The sequence below is a fragment of the Cetorhinus maximus genome, chromosome 15 (assembly GCF_964194155.1).
Source record: "Cetorhinus maximus chromosome 15, sCetMax3.hap1.1, whole genome shotgun sequence".
Taxonomy (NCBI): Eukaryota; Metazoa; Chordata; class Chondrichthyes; order Lamniformes; family Cetorhinidae; genus Cetorhinus; species Cetorhinus maximus.
This window is the reverse complement of record NC_135893.1, coordinates 62958929-62980822: the sequence shown is the minus strand read 5'-3', so window position 1 is coordinate 62980822 and position 21894 is coordinate 62958929. Positions and strand designations below refer to the sequence as shown.

Sequence of the window (21894 nt, the reverse complement as noted above, 5' to 3'; positions counted from 1 at the left end):
AAGCACTTTACAGCCAATGAAGTATAGTCACTGTTGTAATGTAACAAATGCAGCAGCCAATTTGTGCACAGTAAGTTCTCACAAACAGCAATGCGATAATGGCCAGAAATCTGTTTTTTGGTGATGTTGGTTGAGCAGGATCTCAGGGAAAACTGCCCTGCTGTTCTTCAAAATAGTACCACAGGATCTTTTACATCAACCTGAGAGAGAACAGATGGGGCCTTGGTTTAATGTCCCACACAAAAGACAGCACCACCAACAGTGCAGCCCTCCGGTGGGAGTAGCATCCAAGATTTTGTGCTCAAGCCACTGTAGTAAGACTTGATCCCACAATTTCCTGACTCAAAGACAAGAGTGCTACCCACTGAGCCACATAGCCACTTTTACAAGAATTCTGGTAACTCTCCCAAGAGGTCAGGCTGGCTATTTGATCAGGACGTGCAGTCATGCCAGACTTTGGACTCACCCGACACCCATCCACACCCACTATCCGGGACGGGGGCCTTTGGATTGCAATCCGGGGAGCAAAGTCTGACTGGCTGTTCCTCTCTGTAGCCACCGCCCCAGCACCAGAGATCAAAAATACCAACACTCGACTCGGTTCTGAATCTATGTTAAAAGTGCTATATTAATGCTAGTTGGGAGGGTCGGTAACCAGTGTACACTATTTTAAGATAATTGTCCAAAGAACTAGGAAGGAAGATGAGAAGACTTTATTTTATGCAGTGCTTGTAATGATCTGGAGCGTCCTGTCTGAGTAGTGGAAATAGATTCAATAGTAATTTTCAAGAGGGAGTTGGATAAATGCTTGAAGGGGAGAAAGTTGTAGGGCTATGGGGAAGGAACAGGGGGAGTGTGACTAATTGGTAGGTCTTTCAAAGAGCCAGCAAAGGCATTATGGGCTAAATGGTCTCCTTCTGTGCTGTAAGATTCTATGGAGTTGCAGTCATTATCCCTAATCTCTGTTAGTCACTAGACAATGTTTTGAACCAACTAGCATCAGAAAACAATTTCACAGTGTAAAATTCAAGCGCTTGACACAGCAGTTATCATTAAGCCTTTTCCCCTGAGCTGGTTAAACATTTATTGTAGGTGCAGTCTGGATTAGCTCATGATGCAACTTCCTCTTCCTGATTTAACTTCCTGCCATGACCTGTGCTGTAACTATTTAGGGCTGGATGAGGAATTAAATATCCTGGTCAGAGTGTTAATTAATTTAAATGGTTGAGATTTGTGAACTGTTAAATTCCAGTTTCTCAGCAGAGAACCAAAAGGAGGAGATTTGGGCACAGAATCATTTTATGGAGACTGCTGTGAGTGTAATATTTCCTTTTACACTAGACTCTAGAAAAGGATGAAGTTACATTTGGACTTAGCAAGAGGAATTCTCAAAGGCTAATTTTCAATCCTGTGGATGAGATGTTAAACCAAGACATGTCTGCCAATGCTGGAAGATGTTGAAACCCATAGCAAGGAACATGGGAACAGAAGTAGGCCATTTAGCTCCTTGATTCTGTTCCCTCAATCAATTAGATCATGGCTGATCTGTAAATACAGTCTACCGGCTTTGGTTTTGTAATTCTGAATACCTTGCTGAACGAAAAAGCCTGAGGTATTGCAGTCCTTTGACACGCCTACACTTGACTCAGCTGACACCACACTGAACCTCTGAGTCAGACATTGGTGGGTTCAAGTCTCACTCGAGATTTGAGCACAAAATGCATGTTGACACTCCAATGAGGTGCTGAGGGAGTGCTGAAATGTTTTGAGGTGTCCCGCTTTGGATGAGACATTCAAACCTCAGGTGGTCGTAAAAAATTGCATGTTCCTATTTCAAAGAGCAGAGGAGTTCTCCCTCGTGTTCTCCGTTAATATTTACTTCTCAACCAACATCACCTAATTCAGATGATCTGGTCATTGCCACATTGCCATTTGTGGGAGCTTGCTGTGTGCAAAGCTGTTGCATTTCCTACATCACAACTGACCAGATTTCAAAACTACTTCAATAAATGGCTGCAATCAGATCCAAATATTTCTTCATTTTTTAAATTCAAATTAGCATTCAGTTTCATAGCAAGAATTCAACACAAAAATTAGAAAGCAAGATCTTGCACATATTCAGAAAAATGTATTTCTATTTATTTATAAAACTATTTCCACAACTACATCAGGATACAGTAAATTTGGAATTTGAATCCTTTCATTGATCAAATGCCCCATGTCATATCTAGCAGCTTGTATAGAATCATTGTAAAGAAAAAATAACATATAAAAGTGGGTTAGACACTGTACAATAAAACATTTGTTGTTACACGGGCTTAAGTTTACCATGGCTTAATTCCCACTCTCCAGTGTTAGATCTGCACTGGTAATCTAGCCCAGGGTCAGCCGCTTAGTATAAGTTTATCCCCCCAAGTATAAACAATAGCGAAAGAATTGAGATAGACTGCAGAATCTCAGACTGCAGAGCTAGCTAGTGGCCAGAGCCCGCAATTACATTACAACAGCTGACAAAGCAAAATTGAATGGGAAATGTTGACAGAATTTAATACCTAAATATTTTAACAATAGGAAGCATGTATTGAAGTGGTAGTATGTCTCTGCCCAGTGCCCCAACATCCCCATAAGTTCTTGAATCTATAGGAAATCACACCCCTGTCACCATCAGTAATCAGAGGAGTCCAGCAGGAAGGGAGCCAAATTCATTGCCAGTGTGAACATTTATTTTGGTTTAAAACTAAAATAAAGTCTGTTATGTTTCATTTTTGTTGTAAAATGGGAAGGTTTCAGGAGGGACAAGTACTGCTCTGTTGATTTTCTAGCATCTTTAAGTAACTTCAAATAAACAATTATTTTAGGTGTTCCTAAAATCATTGTGAGAAGCCTGTGACCATACAGTTAATGAAATGGTAAAGTTTTTTTCAGGTAACCTGAAAATCACACTCCTCTCAGAAATCAAGATCTTTTACAATGAATCACTGTTAGTCATTGATCATCAAACAGGCAATGCTGCACAAGATCCAGGGGGCACCCACACAGCCCCAATCTTGCAGTCATTTTTTGACATGGTGATTACAAGAACATAAATAATCTAGAACCCAGAGTCAGCCTTAGAATAAAGGATCAGCCTGAGATGAGAAATTTCTTAACTTAAATGGTTGAGTATCGTTGGAAATCTGTAGCCCAGAGAACAGTGGATGCATAGTCTCTGAATATATTCAAGACAGAAGTCGATAAGATTTTTGGGTATTATGATAATTGAGGGATATGGGTACAGTGTGGGAAGGTGGAGTTAAGGTAGAAGATAGCCATGATCTTGTTGAATGGCGGAGTCAGTGCAAAGAACCAAAAAAACCCACTCCAGCTCCAATTCTTGTGTCCTTATAATTAATTGGAGTAGGCTGCAGAATCCCACAATCCTGCTCTGCCATTTAATAAGATCATGACTGCACTTCTACCTCAACTCCACCTTCTCCACTATCCCCATATTCCTCAATTCCTTTCCAATCTCATTCTTGAATATATTCAATGACTGAGCATACATAACTCTCTAGAGTGGAGAATTCCAAAGATTCACAATCCTCTGAGTGATTATCATTTCCTACATTACAGCAATGATATTTCAAAAGTACTTAGCTGGCTTAAAGGAAGATTTGTATTTATATAGCACCTTTCATAGCCGCAGGACAGCTCAAAGTGCTTTATATCCAATGAAGTACTTTTGAAGTCCACTCACTATTGTAATATAGGAAGTGCAGCAGCCAATTTTCACACAGTGGAATAGTTATGGTGCCTTTTAAAATCAACTGTACAGCAAGTTCCACAAATAATAATGTTATATTTAGCCAGATAATTTGTTTTTATTGATGTTGGTTGAGGGATAAATATTGGCCAGAACACCAGGATAACTCTGCTGCTGTTCATCGAAGTAGTCTCATGGAATCTTTTACAAACACCTGAGAGAGCAGATAGGACTTTGGTTTAACGTCTCAGCTGAAAAATGGTGCATCTGACAGCGCAGCATTTGTTCAGTACTGCACTGGAGTAAAGCACTTTGAAAGGCACGGAGGTTGTGAAAGGCTTTGTATAAATGTAAGTTCATTCATTGGTGCAAGGCACCCTGCAGTAGACTGAGGGAGGTGCTGGACTCATGTCAAACTCTGTGACACACTACCGTTGAGATTTTACTACTTGATACTTCTCCACTCAACACTTCACTCCATGATTTTGCCTTCTTGCATCCCCCCCGAAATGAAGTCAGTTCCACTCCATGACCCATTAGCAGAGTAACCAGCCAGGTATAGAAAGACCCCATCTGAATTGTGAACTCTGCAAGAAGGTTAAACGTACAGGCAAAACGCCACCACCTCCTTTGCCCAATCCCCGAGGCATGAATTTCCAACCGCTGTGACTGAGCTACCATTCAATGGTCTAATGCAACAATATCTATTCCAGCTGCTTGTCGCTTGATGAATGTTTACACAATGATAAACAGCACACACAAATACAAAGTCCAGCACAGTTTGAAAACACAACTCCCATTGACAATGACTTGCACTCATGATACTGGCCTCTTATGGGGAAGGTTGGGTGGGAACGGTGAGGGACCTAATGCTGGAAGAACTGTACCCCAACAAGAAGCTGAACTATGAATGGTAAGTAATGAAAGGAGGAGGATGCTGGGTCTGTGTGAATCACATTGTCACTGTGACTCTGATGACATCTCAGTGGTCAGGTGCAGCAAACTAGAAAATATATCTCCCAATGACAATGACTTAAAACCATGGCAATAGCTACATGTGGGTTATGGGGTAGTTATGGTGCCTTTTAAAATCAACTATACATTAGTTACTCAGCAATGAAGCTTATATTTTAATTTTTTTTTTGGTTTAATCCACAGATTTCCATCCTGGCTTCCTGAAGATTCGGGTTCACTTACCACAACTGTGCTAGCAGCTAATGATCTGCTGAAATATATTTCTTTGCATACCTTTCAATCAAGGGAGAGTAGAGGGAGGACAAATTAAAGGAGGACAGAGGGGTAATTTAGTAAGGGAGAAGAGGGTGAGTTTATGGAGGTGAGATGAGTTAGCAGGGGAAGGGGAAAGGCCAAGTTATTGGTGGAGGAAGAGGTTAAGAAAGGGTGTGTTAGCAGAGGGTGGGGGCTGGAAGAGACTCTCAAACCAACTCAACACTCTTGCTTCAAGTGTTGAGAGTGATGTCTGTGGTAAAGAGTGACTCTGTGGGATGGCTACTAGATCATTCAGCCTACATCAATCAGTCATATAGATGCTGCCACCATATTCCAAATGACACCCAGTACCGCAGGTACGTTTTCAAGGCAGAATATTTTGACATCGAGAAACCCCACATTGCTGACACAGAAACAGCAAGAGGTCAGGAGCCAGGGGGTGGAGACTCAAGACTGAAAGTCAGGAAACGCAAGAGGAAGACTCGTGAACTGAACCAGGGAGAGATAGAGGCACAGGGGTACCATGAGAAGGTCAGCCTGGCCATTCGGAATGGCACCAGAAAGTTGATAGAGCGAAACAAGGAGGTGGGGGAGCAAGGCACCGACACAAGGGCACCAACTGGAAGAGACTGCGCTAAGAAACGAATTACTCCAGTGATTGCTGACTCTGTGTTGGTGGAACTCTGCTCAATGGCGAAGCAGATAGTACAAGAACAGAACCAGCCTGTGCAGGTGATAAGTGACGAGGCAGAATCTGCCGAAGACCTGAACCTGCTTTCCCGCTTGATTGAGAATGGTTCAGATTGTGCAAGGATTGTGACGCTAATGGGACAGAGGTACCTGCTGCCACCACGATCCAGCTTTCTTCTGTCAGACATCTCCTGCATAGAACCCCTCTTGGGCTACAAGAAGTATGATGTGATTACTTTGGACCCACCCTGGGAAAACAAGTCAGTCAAGAGAAGCAAAGGCTACAGCTACCTCTTCCCTTGGCAGATCCAACAGATTCCTGTGCCGGCACTCTCCGCTCCAGGCTGTCTGGTGGTGAGCTGGGTCACCAATCGGCAAAGGCACCTACGCTTTGTCAAGGAAGAACTATATCCTAGTTGGTCCGTCGAGGTGGTTGCGGAGTGGCACTGGGTAAAGATAACCCAGCATGGAGAGTTTGTAGTCCCTTTAGACTCCACCCACAAGAAACCCTATGAAATCCTGGTAGTGGGCAGGTATAAAGGAAGCTCAGAAAAACAGAATGGAGAACCCATCACCGAAACAGTTGCAGTGCCTGACTGCAAGCTGCTGGTTAGCGTTCCCTGTGTTCTTCATTCTCACAAGCCACCACTGGGTGAGGTGCTGAAAGGATTGACCAGACCCCACCCGGAATGCCTGGAGTTGTTTGCCCGAAACTTGCAACCCGGATGGACCAGCTGGGGAAACGAGGTACTCCGATTCCAGCATTTGGACTATTTCCAGGAGCTTGACATAGAGGAAGGAGACAGCAGCTGCTGCTACTCACAGACATTGACTATCTGATCAAATCTTTCCTCACTGTTGTTAACTGTGCCTGCAGATCAACTGTGGGTTTTTACAAAGAATAAATTGGGCTGGTACTACATGCTTTTGGGGAAATTAAAAGGAATTTTCATATTTACATCAAGGGCCAATTGATTGTGCATTTGGAAAAAGTTAATAAACTTTTTTTTTAAAACCCATTTTTTCCCTTCTCTCAGCAGAAAGGGAGACTGCAGTTTGAATTTTAACTTGTACCAAAAAAGACTTACATTTAAGCACCACCATTCATGACCTAGAATATCCCAAAGTACTTTACAGCCAATGCATTATGGCCATTGTAGTAATGTAGGAAATGTGGCAGCCAATTTAAATACAAGATCCCACATACAGCAATGTGACAATCAGATAATGTTATTGTGATGCTGGTTGAGGGATGAATATTGGCCTGGCCAGTAGGAAGAACTCCCCTGCTGTTTGAAATAGTGAATAGTGCCATGGGGTATTTAGCATCCATCCATCTGAGGGGGCAGCTGGGGCTTCTATTCAACATCTCTCCAAAGACAATACCCCAGTCAATGCAGCACTTCCCAAGTACTGTAACTGCAGTATTAGCCTAGTTTACGTGCTTAAGTCTCTGGACTGGAGCTTGAACCTATAACCTTTGGACTCAAAGGAGAGAGTTCTACCCAATGAACCATGGTTGTCATCTATACCACACAACAGTTGGTTGTAATGAGAAGGTATTTCTGCAGAGGAGGCAGAGCATCATAGGGGTGATTTTCACTCCTGAAATACAGCATATTACTTCCACTCAGCAATTCCTGACCAGAAATTTGGAAAAATTTTCTGAAATGCCTCCTACTCTCCTGACACAAATGAGCAATTTAACAAATAAAAACAGAAAGTGCTGGAAATACTCAGGTCAGGCAGCATCTGTGGAGAGAGAGAAACAGTTAATGTTTTAGGTCTGTGACCTTTCACCAGGACAGTTGGAAATGTAATAGGTTTTGAGCAAGGGGTGGGTGGAACAAGGACAAAGGTTGAATGACAGAAAAGTTAGTCCTCCAGGGCCAATGGAAATGGAGATAAGGTAAGAAAAGAAACAAAAGATGTGCCTAGAGAGGGTGTGCAAAAATAAGAAAAAACAAACTAGCAAAGGAAACAACTTGGTGCAGTAATTATAGTCCAAAATTGTTGAGCTCAACGGTAAGTTCGGAAGGCTGTAAAGTGCCTATTGAAAGATGAGGTGCTGTTCTTCAAGCTTATGTTGTGCTTCGCTGGAACAGTGCAGTTGGTAGAGGACAGAGATGTCAGTGTGAGAACAAGATGGAGAATTAAAATGACAGGGTCATGCTTGCAAACCAAAAAGAGGTGTTCTGCAAAGCATTCACCCAATCTGCATTTGGTCTTCCCAATGTAGAGGAGACCACATTGTGAGCAGCGAATACAGTAGACTAGATTGAAAGAAGTCCATAGAAGGAGCGTTTGGAATCTTGGACAGTGAGGAGACAGGAGGTAAAAGGGCTGGTGTTACATCCGCTGTGTTTGCGTGGAAAGGTGCTTTGGGAAGGGGCCAGGGTGTTGGGGGTGACTGAGGAGTGGACCAAGGTATCACGGAGGGAAGTCTTTTCGTAATGCAGAAAGGGACGGGGAAGATATGATTCGTAATGGCATCATGCTGGAGGTGGGGGAAAATGATCCATTGTGGGTTGGGGTGGAAGGTGAGGGCAAGGGTCTGGAGGAAGGGTTGTGCAGGAAATGTGGCTGATGTGATCGAAGGCCATGAGGAGGAATCCTCGGTTGAGAAAAAGGATGACATCTCAGAAGCACTGTTGTGGAAGGTTGCATCATCAGAACCAATGCGACATCGAGGAACTGGATGAATGGAATGGAATCCTTACAGAGTGTAGGGTGTAAGGAAGTGTAGTGAGGTAGCTGTGGGAATCAGTGGACTTATAATGAATATTAGTTGATAACCTATTGCCAGAAATGTAGACAAAAGTCAAGGAAGGAAAGGGGAGAGTCAGAGATGGACCCAATGAAACAGAGAACGGTGGAAATTGGAAACAAAGTTGAAGTTTTCCAGGTCAGGGCAAGAGCAGCTCACGGTATCAATATGATCTTAAATGTACCAGAAAGAGTTGAGGGAGCAGTCTCGTGTAGGACTGGAACAAGAAACATTTGACAATTCCTACAAAAAGGGCAGGTATAGCTAGGACCTACACAGGTACCCACAGCAACACCTTTTATTTGGAAGAAGTGAGAGGAGTTAAAGGAGAAATGAGAGAATAAGTTCAGCCAGGGTGAGGAGGGTGCTTGTTGATGGAAATGGATTGGGCCACCATTCAGGGAAAAACAGAGAGCCCTCAGACATCTTGGTGGGGATTAGCAATTGGGAGGGAAGTACTGAGTTGCTGGTGTAACTGGATTCTATGTTGTGTATGCTAATTTATAAGCTATATTTTTGCAAATAGCTACCTCAATAAGGAATAGTAAAATCTGTAGAGAATAGTGTCAGTGAACTCGTTAGGGTAATCCTAACTTCACTGCACTCTTGCAATAACCCTGCTATCTATTGAAATAATGCAAGTATCAAAACAGCAGCAAATAGTCCTAAAACAGGGTTAAGAAATAAGCAAAAACAATTTCAGATACAGAGTCCAGTTGCTTCATAACAAAGAGTCTTAAAACACTCAAACTTACTGTAGGAGGTGAGGCTCAGTACACAAATTCATGGTTCCTCCACTTCCCCACAAACATTTAATGCATTTGTGGTCATCTAAATTGTAACTACTACAATCCTTTAAACAACTTGAGCTATGATACCCTACTTCCTCATTGTACTCAGCAAAGTAAACACAATGTAAACTGCTTAGGGATCCTGAATCTGGCTCTATAATTGTGTACCTATCAGCCATTTCCTATAACAAATAGTCACTTCTTGAAATGAAAGGAATTGTTGGCACAGACAGACATTTTACTCCATGAGGGTGTAATTTGTGATTAGTCATCTGTTTTACAGCATTTGCCTTTATTTAAGTTTTTGAATTCGGAGTCTGATGTGGGAGAAACATTTACCATTCTGGACCCTCTCCAATCAGCATCAAACACTTCATGTCAGCTGTACAGCATAGTAAGAGCATATAACCACTGAACAGCATTCTTCAACTGCAAAATCTCCCTCAACTGTTGATCTTAGATTGTCAAAATCAGGGTACCTGTTTGCTGAAGTCATTGTCCACTCGTGAAAGAGTACACAGTGGAGTCTTCCATCCCATTAAATTGGGCTCATTTGAACGTGCATCCCCACAGGTGTCTAACCCATTGCATCATCCAGTACCATACAACCTCCCATCTCAGTTTAATTTTTTTTTAAAGTTATTTCAGCTTCTTGCCTTCTGTACCAGTCATACAGTAGGAGGAAGGAGTCATGGGTGCAATTAGCCCATAATGCAGTCTGTGGGTACAGTGAGATGGGAATGCCATCTTTATAAATTGTATTTTTCTCTTCTTTAGCCAAAACAACTTTTTATTTATTCACGAGATATTAGTTGCACAGGCAAGGTGAGCATTTATTGCCCATCTTAACTGCACAAGAGATGGTGGTGAGCTGCTTTTTTGAACCGCTGCAGTCTGTTTGATGAAGATACTCCCTCAGTGCTGTTAGTATGAGTGTTCCAGGATTTTAACCCCTCAATATTGTTCCTAGCCTGGATTGTGCACGACTTGGAAGAGAACATGCAGGTGGTGGGGTTCCCATATGCCTACTGCCCTTGTTCTTCTAGGTGGTAAAAATTGCTGGTTTGGAAAGTGCTAGCAAAGGAGCCTTAGTGAGTTGCTGTAGTGTACCTTGCAGATTTTACATAGCTGGCACAATATGCCAGTGGTGGAGGGAGTGAATGTTTAAGGTGGCGCATGGGTGCCAATCAAGTGGGCAGCTTTTGTCCCATATGGCATCATGCGCAAGCGTTGTTGCAGCTTCGCACATCCAGGCAAGACAGTATTTCAACAGACTCTTGACTTGTGCCTTGGTGGACAGCCTTTGGGGAGTCAGGTGGCAAGTTACTTGCCACAAAATTCTTAGCCTTTGACCTGCTCTTGTAACCACAGTATTTATGGGGCAGATCCAGCTAAGTTTCTGATCAATGATGACCCCCAGAATGTCGATAGTTGGGGAATGACCGTGGGAGGATATTGAGAGAAAAGAGCCAATTCTGGAAAGGCTTTTGTAACAACCGACACTTTGGCGCAACAAAATTGATCTATTGCATAGATCTAGCATTAAACATACCAGGTATTTAGAAGTTTTAGTTGTGGGAAATAGGTCTATCCTTCGCAGTAATTTTACAGAGTATGGCGAAAATCTCAGGAAACTGAAACACTGGCTGATACATTTCATCAAGTGTGGGAAATTCTTTGTTCATTGATGTATTATCCATCCAATCTACAGAACTATACCAATGTTTCTGTCTGTATCTGTGTATGTATGATGAATATGTACAGCATGCAAGCGAGAGGGTAAGCACCAGAGAGTGCACGCACAAGTGGGGGAACATGCACAAAAGGGCACAAGCACGCACGAGAGATAATGTGCGTGCAAGCGAGAGTATACTCATATATTGTGAATGTGTGTGTAACAATGTAAGCCTGCAGCTGCTTTGGGTTTACTCACAGTAAAATTCCATGGCTTTGTCATTTGATCTTCCTCCACACACTGTTCTACTTTCAGAATTAGGAATCCATTTCACGTCAAAGCAACTTGTTTAAAAACAAATCAAAAGGTCACAGCCTGATTCAGGGGAACGGGAGCAATTCCTGATCCCTGGAAGGATGCGTGAGAATCCCACACTACCCCACAGCATCTCACTTCTGTTTTTAAAACAAAACAGGTACTCAAGTCTACAGCTCATCCTCAGAGCTGATGAGGATAATCTTCTCACCGGTCTTTCGGCGGCCTGTAATGTGGGTGCATGTGTGGGGCAAAGTATGCCCGTTGTGCCTGCGTGTCATTTCGTCTTTGGTCGATTGCTGTGCATACTGCTGATAGGCTGGGGAGAAGTTGTGGATCGCATCCTGCACGATGTCATTGGGGTTCATGGTCTCCTTCAGGCCGCTGGATATGCTTTGCATGGGAGCCGTGTTACCTATGGACAACAGAGTTAGTCAAGTGAGAGTTTTAAATAAAATCAGATTTACTGGTTACAGAGAATCTCAAGCATTTTCTCCTTCCCAAGCTACCCAATTCCTCTAAAAGGTAAGAGTCCACACACGGGGGTGAATTTTGCAGTCTTCTACCGATGTATTTGAAGGTTGGGTTATAAAATTTGTTCTGCCTGCTGCCTTCCCACACAGCCCCGACCTGTCTCCCATATTAGTGGATGGGTAAATGTCAGACAGTGCACCCACCCTTGGGTCTATTGAGGCCCTTAAGTGACCAATTAATGGCTACCCATCGGCCCCCATTCTGCCTCCGCCGCAATTTTACATGCAGCTGGGGAAGGCAGAGGCAAAGCAATGAGCCTGGCAGCTTTCACTGCATAGGCTGCTGTCAGGCAGAATTGGGGGGAAAGGTAGCTCCTTTGTGGGGTCCCCTGTGCCCTGTTCCTCCCCCCAACCTAAGATTGTGTCCCCCTTTCATCCTTCCTCCCTGTTCTCTAAAACCTGACCCCCCCCTCCCAATCACTGGGATCTGCGAGGGCCTGACCAAAATTGCTGATTTACCTAAAGTCCAGGATCCATCACTTCATCTTTGTGGACTGCCTGTAGTCCCAGCAGTGGCCACTACTCAATTCTGGCACTGCTGGGACTACAGAACTGTCAGCCAATCAGATTAGCTGGCAACCTTTTAGGGCAGGATTCCCTCCCAGATGGGTGGGAGCGGAAGTCCCACTCTGATCCAATTAAGGCTGCCCGAGCATATTATCACTGCGCAGCATCTGGGTTTCTGGTCAGTGTAGTGCCGACAGACATTTTTGTTTGGGGTGGGGGCCGGCAGTGTTGGCTGGGTACCATTGTATCCCCCCCCACTCCTAGTAAAATCCACCCCATGTTGACACACCAACCCAAAAGACCCAGGCCCTTGACACAATCACAAGATGTGCCCAATTACATTGTATCTAAAACAGAGGCCATTCAGCCCACTCTCCATGCTACTGTTCATTTTCTACATGAGCCTCTTCCCACTCTACATCTAACCCCATCAATATAATCCTGTTCTTTTCTCCCTCATATAGTTAACTAGCTTCCCCTTAAATGTATCTATGTTATTCATCTCAACTATTTCATGTGATACAAGTTCCACAATCTATCCACCCTCTGGGTTAAGAAGTTTCGCTCACATTTCCATTTGGATTTATTAGTGAGTATCTTATATTTATTATCCCTAATTTTAGGTTTCCCCTGCAAGTGGAAACCTCTTCTTGAATTTGCCAATCTCAGCTGCTGCTGGAGGAGTGGGGGTGGTGGGGATTTGGAATTGCATCAGTGTCTCTGCTTGGAATAGTATGTGGAGAGAATAATTAGTCTCTCAACCATAAACTCTGATAGCAGCCTCTGAATAATTTTTTAAATTCTTTCATGGCATGTGGGTGTCACTGGCTAGGCCAGCATTTATTGCCCATCCCTAATTGCCTTTGAGAAGGTGGTGGTGAGCTTTCATGAACCGCTGTGCTAGTATATTAGTCAGCATATGGTCAGCCACAGGGCTCAGCTGGGGTGCATTGCTCCTGAGAACAGTCTGTCATCAATATTAAGTCCATTGGGGAGTTCAGGAGAAACTTCTTTACCTGAAGAGTGGTGACTGCACAAGTTGCTACCACAGAGAGTAGTTAAGGTGAATAGCATAGGTGCATTTAAGAGGAAGCCAGATTAAGACACGAGGAAGAAAGGAACAGAAGGATATACCGATAAGTGAGATGATGTTAAGTTGGGAGGAGGCTCACATGGAGCATAAACACTGGCATAGGCCATCCAGTTGTACAGGATGGCCTGTTTCTATGCTGTAAAACCTACTGTCGACATTCATACTTGGTTAATGGTCAGTCAGGTGAGGTTACAGAGGCTCCTGTCACCCAGGGAGTCATTCCCCTCAGATTAGATTGAAAACAATTGGAGAAAACAGTAGTGTATTCTTCAAGACAGTGATGCCTTTATATATAAAAAAAAATAGAATTTGTTTAACAGCTGCATGATCTCAAACCTAAACATTACAGTTGTCACCGATCAACAGCATGAAGATCGTTGGCCTCAGTGGCACACCCACTATCAGCCATGGAAGGATAAGAGGAGGAGAGCTAGTTTGATCAGGAGGTGCTTCAAGATCATCGACTCTCAAGTCATTTGTGTTCCCCATGTAGAATAGTTTAAGACTTCCCAATTCCATAATTAAAGACAAATATGAAAAGTTAGCAGAGTCCTGAAAAGAAAATTTCTCAGCATTTGGAAAGTGCACGAGTGCACTCCCCTCCTCACATTCACACTGCTCTTCAAGCAGGGCTTGTATCTGGCATGTACAAGTTTCCTATAAGTACAGTGTCCTCGTGACTTCCCTGGCCAGTCCTGAGTACAAGGAATGAATGACAAACCAAAGTACCTTGTCCTGAGGTTGTAAAAACACTAAATAAATGCAAGTTCTTCTACGTAAACAACAATTTGGGTTCATCTTAATTTTCTCCACTCTCTAAATGCACAGGACTTGTGCTGGATCCTTGGTTCCTTGGGTACCTCGTCAGTATTTTGGCCAAATATTCACTTTCTGCAAGAGGAACCCTTGATTTTGAATGTTGACAGGCTATTCAACCACAATGGATATCAAAGCCAAGTTTGATACCATTCTCACCCAACATTCATTCCTTTTTCTCTCTCAAAAAGAAAGGCAGCAATCAGAGGTGGTTGATTTTCCCTCTGCCTTGGCTCAGGGAACAGAGGCTAAATGGATTGCAGACACATGCTATCCATGTTAGGATCAGTGAAATAAATCTTGCGCCTTGAACTGAACCAAGTACCTTCTGCTCTGAATCCAAGGAGTCAAACAGTTAACTTTAGCACTACATATTCCTTCAGCCAGCTGCTGAAGCTTGGAGTAGTGGATGTTCCTACCTTGTGTGGTCTCACGCTTTTCACTGTACACCTGGGAAGGATAGGCATAGCGAAGGGCAATGGCAGCGAAGAACATCTCAATACAGATGATGAAATTCTGGTAGCCTGCAGCCACTGTCCCTGCCCTGACTTCATGGCCATCAATAATTTGGACTTCTGGGATCACTCCACATTTCTCCAAGATTGCCAGTAGCATTCCTGAGAAAATATTGATCCAATCCACATTAGCAGATACAACTCATGTGCTGCATTGACAGAATGGAAATATTACTTCAACTCCAAATTTATTTCAAAACAATAGAATTTAAATATAGTGCCTCATCACAACTCTCAAATATCTCAAAGCGTTTCACTTGCAAATTACTTTGAAGTTCAGTAACTGTTATAATTGGCAAACAGCCACCATTTTATGCACAACTGTGCTTCACAAACAGTAGAAATGCATGACCAATTAATGTGCAACTGGTTGAGGGAATATTGACAAGGATGCCTGAGAAATGTTCTATTCTTTGAATAGTAGCAATGGATGTATAACATCCCTTTTGTTAAGGCTCTCTTACTTGGAAATTTACCATATGCCTTCTAGAGGTCAATTTAGACTATCCACCATATAAGTAAACACCTCAGATAATTCAACTAGATTAGTCAGACATTATCACCTTTCACAATTCCACATTGATTCTCTGGTCAGCTGACATTTGTATGCATGAAAAGTCAATTATACATTTAATAATAGATTCCAATAATTTCCCCACAACTGATGTTAAATTGAGAGGTAATTAAAGGCACAAATCCTGAATCGAGAGACTTTGGAAAATTATATCTGCAATTTCCTTTCTTTTAATACCTTGGTGTGGAAACCATCGGGTCATGAAGATTTGTCTATCTTAAGTCCCATTATTTTTCCATTACTTTTTTTTAAACCATCAATTTCCTCCTCTTCACTTATTTTTAAGGTGCCATTATTATCTTATTTACTCAACTGAGTCACTTAGTAAAGATATTACAGATTTTTAAAATTGACATTTTACCCACCTTGCCAAAAGGAGAGGAAAATAACAGATTTCACCGTCAGGAATTTCAGAATAGGATCAAACGCATTGAGAAGTTCACTGGTGGCAAAGTAGAAGAGGAACAATGCGTAGAGTGCAAGACTCACAGAGATATTATAAATAATGGTGATATATAGGTATCCACTTCTCACACTGTGGAAATGAAATGTATATAATTAGCTTGCAACTAGAGGATTCAATGCATCTCCAATCATATGCCTAAAATTTTTTTAACCCAGCCACTTTCTACTTTCTAGCCCCCTTTTTATGGTCTACCTAGGGGGTTCTCTGTTTCCCAAGGCCCATCTTTCAGACCTTTGCTAATGTCACTTGAAGACAGATATATGAAGATGCGCACTGGATTCCCCCGGACAGCCTTGTTCAGACTTTCCCATGCCCGATCTGTGCTCTACAAGCAAATGGCACAGATCAGGAAACTCCACTTTTAAGAATTTTGGACTTTTCAATATGGACTTTTAAATACTAGTTTTAAGGGAAACTGAAAAAGGATGATCGAGAAGCCCTGGATTATTGCCAAGTTCAAAAGATATTGCTGTTTCAGGCTGTTGATGGCTAACTAAGGCTTGATGTACTTTGGCAGAGATTAGGGATGGGATTAAAGATAAGGCAGCTGCTTAGCTAGCCTTGAAAAACTGAGAAACTGTCATAAACAAGCTCAGTTGTTTTTGAAACAACAAGAACAATATGAAAACAATTTTAGCATGTTTGACGAGCCAGACCAGAAGCAGAGACAAAGAAGGATGTCAAGGGAGAATCAAACCCTCAATCTCCCAAAGCAGAATTTGGCCATTTTGAGTTGTATTAGTGACCAAGATTACATACATCTCTAAAACTGCTGCGTTTTAATGTCAAGGAAAGCAACGATTTAGATGAATATTCAGCCTCAACTGATTCTTACCTCCTGATATCCTAAAGCAGTAAAAGGGAGTTAAGAAATTTCAGAAGCTCATTGGGAGCTATAGTGCTGACCTGCACCCATGACCATTGGAGAGGCCAAGCATCTCCATACAGCAATAATGCTGGTCCACCAAACTCCAACTTCCTGCCAGTAAGTACTGCCCCATGAAGGGAATTTTTATTTACTCTGCCTGCCTAGAATCAGCTTGAAGCTCCTCAAACTGTCCTTCAAATTGGTCCATGGCTTTTTCCCACCCTCCCTCAATGACTCTTCCATAGCCTTAATGTCTCTGCATCCACTCCTCCCAGCACTGCGGTGGCTATTCTGTGTCTTCTTTTGGTGACACCTCCTTAAGACAATTTGCCCTAGCTGCTGAAGCACATTTCCACATCATTTCTGTCTCTTTATCGGTTTCTCTACCTTCAAAGCCACAAAGGTAAGATTTTCTTACTGTTTTATTGCAAGCCAAAACTGTGTGGGAATGTTTCATTCAAAATATGCAAGCGTGCTGCAATACGGAAATGACTTAATATAAGTTATCCAACTGAGGTGTTGAAGATGATCAAAGGTACGGATAGGTTTCAGAAAGAGAAACTATTTCCTCTGGTGGGAGAGACCAGAAAAAGGATGCATAAGTTTCCTTACAGTTGGACCATGCGGGGATCAGAAACCACTTCTACACACAAAAGGTCATGGAAATTTGGAACACTCTTCCCCAAAAAGCTATTGAGGCTAGGAATTAATCAGAAAGTTCAAACTGAGATTGCTAAGATTTTTATGAGGCAGGTATATTAAGGGTTACAGAACCAAGAGTAGCTGGAGTTGTGATACAGATCAGTCATGATTTAATTAATTGACAGAACAGGTTTGAGAGGCTGAATAGCCTGCTTCTGTTTCTATCTAGTATTCTATTCCACATTAGAGATTGGTAGAAGTATGTCACACACAGCTCAGCTTTAAAGCCTATTAGCACAATGTTCTCACTCAAGAGGCTAATTTGTTGTACAAGGTCCAATAGTAGCTCTTACTTGGCCAACCAAAGGTTTTTTATATTCTACCTGAAGTCACAGTTCTTTCCAAGCCACAATAGCCAAGAACAATTGACTAAAGTTGTACTAATACTAGAAACACATTTATATATTTATTTATGCATTATTTTTGCCTTATGCCTTTTATTCCTCTCCTACCTCTCCAGGTCATGCACTACCTGTGGCCAGGAGAGTTGGGAAGTTGGGAAGCAAGCTTCTCCCAGCTTGCTTGGCCATTGTCACTCTGAACCAGACACCAAGAAATGCAGGCAATCTTGGTTCACAACTTGTAATGCTTTTGGATCAGTTGGTGTTGCTACAACAACCCAACCCAAGTGGCTAGACAACTACTTGTTCTTCCACTTGTATGGGTATATGAGTCACCAAGCTTAGACTGTACACATACAAGACAGAAGTTTGCGCAGCCCCAAATAGATGGAAATGCTGACTTTTACCTAGTTTTCTCAGTTATGCTCTTCCAAGAAGGAAACCTCTCTATGGCTCTGCACACCAACTTAACCTTCTATACAAGAAAACTAATCCATTTGGGCCATGTGTAACTTATCCAGGGAAGGTGAATCCAACAGTCATTAACCCAAAAATGCTTCAACTCCCTCACTCCAGTTGACCTCAGCAAACTACCTAAAACAGCTCTTCACATTGCACCTGAGGAAAATCCATTCAAAACAAAGTACTAACAGAACAAAGATTTTAAAGTTCCAAACAATAAAAAGCCACAGCCTACGTTTGGAGAGTGAGGTTTAAAAACAAAACACCAACTTACTCGAAGTCTCCGTCGTGATATTTGCCATACACTTGCAGGATAATGGTGATGGCTGCCATTAGGGGTTTAATCACACAGAACTGTAAGGTGGCCTAGAGGAGGCAGACAGCAGATTTATGGTAAGTACAAGGAACAAAAGCAACAAAAACATTACTGAAGTCATTTAAAATCCATAACACAAATGAAATACCAACCTTCCCTTGCAAAGAACATTCTCAAATTCACTAGAATGCCCATCAGTATGGGAGGGTCAATTTCCTCTCCTTTCACCTAAAGGACATAAGTTCTTACTTTCACGAGCACCAAAAAGGTATCAAAGTAGACGAAGGGCACTTCACAACAAGGAATGAAGAACATGCAAGCAAGTAACACAAGAGGTCCCTCCCTAGGAAATGGTGCATCACCAGAGGAAAGAACAAAGAAATACAGACTTGCATTTCTGTAGTACCTTCCAGAATCTCAAGATGACAAAGTGCTTCATGGCTAATGAAGTACTTTTTGAAGCACAAACACTATTATAGGAAATGCAACAGCCAATTTGTGCATAGCAAGGTCAAACAAAGAGCACAGTGATAATGATCGAATCATCGAGTTTAGAGATAAATATTGATCAGGACATCAGGCAGAACTTACCTGCTCTTCTTCAAAATAGATATAAAAGACTTTGTGATACTACGAGGGTAGATATGGCCTCTATTTAACGTCTCATCTGAAAGACAGCACTTCCTCAGTATGCAGTGCGAGCGTCACTTAACTTGCTAAGGTCTTTCAGCTGGAACTTGAACCCACAACCTTCTGACTCAGGTGAGAGTGTCACCTGATTTATAGCAAATACACAATGATCAAATTAAGCTCTGCAAGAGCGAACCTCTCTTGAAGGCAGCTCCAGCCAGCACCTAGTGCCCCATCTGTGGCCTATCATGTTAACCAGCAAGTGAGGGCTGGTCCCTTGTAGTTGAATCCATTCCTGCCTCTCATCCAATGCCCACACCTGCACCCTTTCAGCATGTGTCAGTGGAGAGCAATTGAGGGTGGAGGTGAGGGTGTTGTAGTAGTATCCTGGTTGGATCTTCTCTTCAGCCAAGAGACACTGGTCAATTGTAGCATCCCACTCACAGGTGAAGATCAATTTGTTCACACATAATGCACTCACTGAGCTAAAAGCTAAAGTCAGCTCTTAGATCTGTTTTTTTTTACCATTCGTCATGTGGGTGTCACTGGCAAGGACAGGATTTGTCTATCCCTAATTGTCCTTAAGAAGTTGGTGATGGGCCACTTTCTTGAATACAGAGTGGCTTGCTAGGCCATTTCAGAGGTCAGCTCAGAGTTAAGCACATTGTTGTAGATCTGGAGTCACATATTGGCTAGAATGGTTAAGGATAGCAGAGTTCTTTCCCTGAATGACATTAGTAAACTAGATGGGATCTTATGACAATCCAGCCATTTCATGATATTAGCTTTTCATTCCATATTTATTTAATTGAATCTAAATTCCGATTGCCATGAGTGGGACTCAAATGTCCGTTTCTAGGTCTTTAATCTAGGCCTCTGGATTACTAGTCTAGAAACATAACCACAATGCTACCATATATATGGTTACAGAAATATACTATTGCTCCATTCAGCAAAAGGTATGATTGACATTAAGCGCATCATGCAGTAACAAGCAACTTTGTACACCAGAATGCATTCAAAATCAAGGCAATGATACAACTAAACATAAACAAGGATACTCTGAAGGGCAGATCCACACTAATTGGGTGCCTTGGAAGAACAAGGCAAGATTTATTCTGGATCTTTAGCTTTTCACCATTTATATCAATAACTTGAATGGAGAGAGAGTTATATAACCGAATTTGCAGATGACACTAAGTTAGGAGGCACAGTAATTTGCAGATCACAGATTGTTAACAAAGGGACATAGACAAATTAAGCAAACGGGTAAAACTGTGGAAGGTGGAGATCAACATGGTCATTCATTTAATAGACAAAGAAAGACAAATCAGAATTATTTTTAAAAGGGTGAGAAATGAGAAATTGTGGAAGAGCAAAAGTCATCAGTATATAAATCTCTAGAGGTTAGTGCAGAGGTACAAAATGAAAATCAAAAAGGCTACTGGATGTTAGCCTTTATCTCATGGGATTTGAAATACAAAGGAGGGGAAGTGATGCTACATTGCTTGCTAAAATTGCTGTTGTACAGAGCCTTGGTCAGACTCCATCTTGAGTACTGCATTCTAGCTCTGAGCACCACACCAGGAAGCACAGAATTGTTACAGCGCAAAAGGAGGCCCATAGTGTCTGCACCAGCTCTCCAAATGAGCAAATACAGATTCATCAGAATGATACTGGGCCTTTGGAGGGTTAAATTATGAGAATAGGCTGCACAAACTTGACTTGTGTTTAGAAGGTTGAGGGGTGATCCAATTAAGGTGTTTAAAATGATTGCATCTACTCTATTGAATCCAGAACTATTGGACACAATCTCAAAATGAGAAAAAAACAAAATACTGTGGATGCTGGAAATCTGAAACAAAACCAGAAAATGCTGGAAAAACTCAGGGCTGACAGCATCTGTGGAGAGAGAAACAGAGTTGACATTTCGAGTCCATATGACCCTTCTTCAGAGCTACAGAGACGTAGAAATGTGATTAAATTTATACTGTTTAATGGTAGAAACAGAAGTCCGTCCACATGTCCATCCTTGGCCTGCTGCAATGTTCCAATGAAGCCCAATGCAAACTGGAAGGACAGCACCTTATCTTCCAATTAGGCATTCATCAGCCTTCCAGACTTAACATTGAGTTCAACAACTTCAGACCATGAACTCTCTCCTCTATCTACATCCCTTTTTATCCCTTTTTTCAAAATTCATTTTTATTTTCGTTCAGTTATTCATTGTTTTATCCACCTTTTTTTATCCCCCCTTATCGCATTTTCGATCCTTTTTTTTTGTCCCCCCCCATCCTGCCCCCACAAGGGCCATCTGTTTATATTGTTCTTTTCAGAGTGCTTACCCTTGTCCTGCTATTATCAAATTCTGCTTTCCTACCTTAATGCCACTATCAGCACCTTTTTTAGCCCTTACCACTACCATTAACACTCTCTTTGTCCTTTTGTTCATGACATCTTTGTCAATCTCTCCTTTGCCCCCACCTATCGCTGGCCTTCTATCCAGCTTCACCTGCTCCACTCCTCTTAAACAGTATAAATTTCATCTGTAGCTTTGAAGAAGGGTCATACGTCCTTGATTTCTCTCTCCACAGATGCTGTCAGACCCTGCTGAGTTCTTCCAGCATTTTCTGATTTTACTTAAAATTATGAGTTTGGTCATTCTGGAGTGAAGTAAGGAAGCACTTTTTGACACAGTTTTGGATGCTGGGGGTCAACTAAAATTTTCAAGACTGACATCAATAAATTTGTTTGGTATGGATGGCAAGAGATTTGGAACACAAGCAGTAAATGGAGTTGAGGGACAGATTAGCTATGATTGAATTGAATGGCAAAATAGGCTCAATGGGCTGAATGGCCTA

The 21894-nt window shown here is 42.1% G+C and overlaps 2 protein-coding genes and 1 long non-coding RNA gene across 3 annotated transcripts in view; 2 read left to right on the top strand and 1 right to left on the bottom strand.

The window, feature by feature from the left end:
* LOC144690754 (uncharacterized) overlaps positions 1-21894 on the top strand; it is a 92812-nt gene that overhangs the window by 61543 nt on the left and 9375 nt on the right. The gene's annotated exons all lie outside the window — the stretch shown is intronic.
* tmem184a (transmembrane protein 184a) overlaps positions 2107-21894 on the bottom strand; it is a 42210-nt gene continuing 22422 nt past the window's right edge. Inside the window, exons 6-9 of the mRNA XM_078558550.1 lie at positions 18362-18453; positions 15614-15783; positions 14579-14776; positions 2107-11625 (exon numbers count right to left, since the gene is read on the bottom strand). Of these exons, the coding sequence (XP_078414676.1) occupies positions 11381-11625; positions 14579-14776; positions 15614-15783; positions 18362-18453 (705 nt within the window). The 3' untranslated portion in view covers positions 2107-11380. The remainder of the gene's footprint in view (positions 11626-14578; positions 14777-15613; positions 15784-18361; positions 18454-21894) is intronic.
* On the top strand, positions 5219-6679 carry mettl4 (methyltransferase 4, N6-adenosine). Its single transcript, XM_078558549.1, has one exon. The coding sequence runs from the start codon at positions 5219-5221 to the stop codon at positions 6500-6502; it is 1284 nt and encodes a 427-aa protein (XP_078414675.1). The 3' UTR covers positions 6503-6679.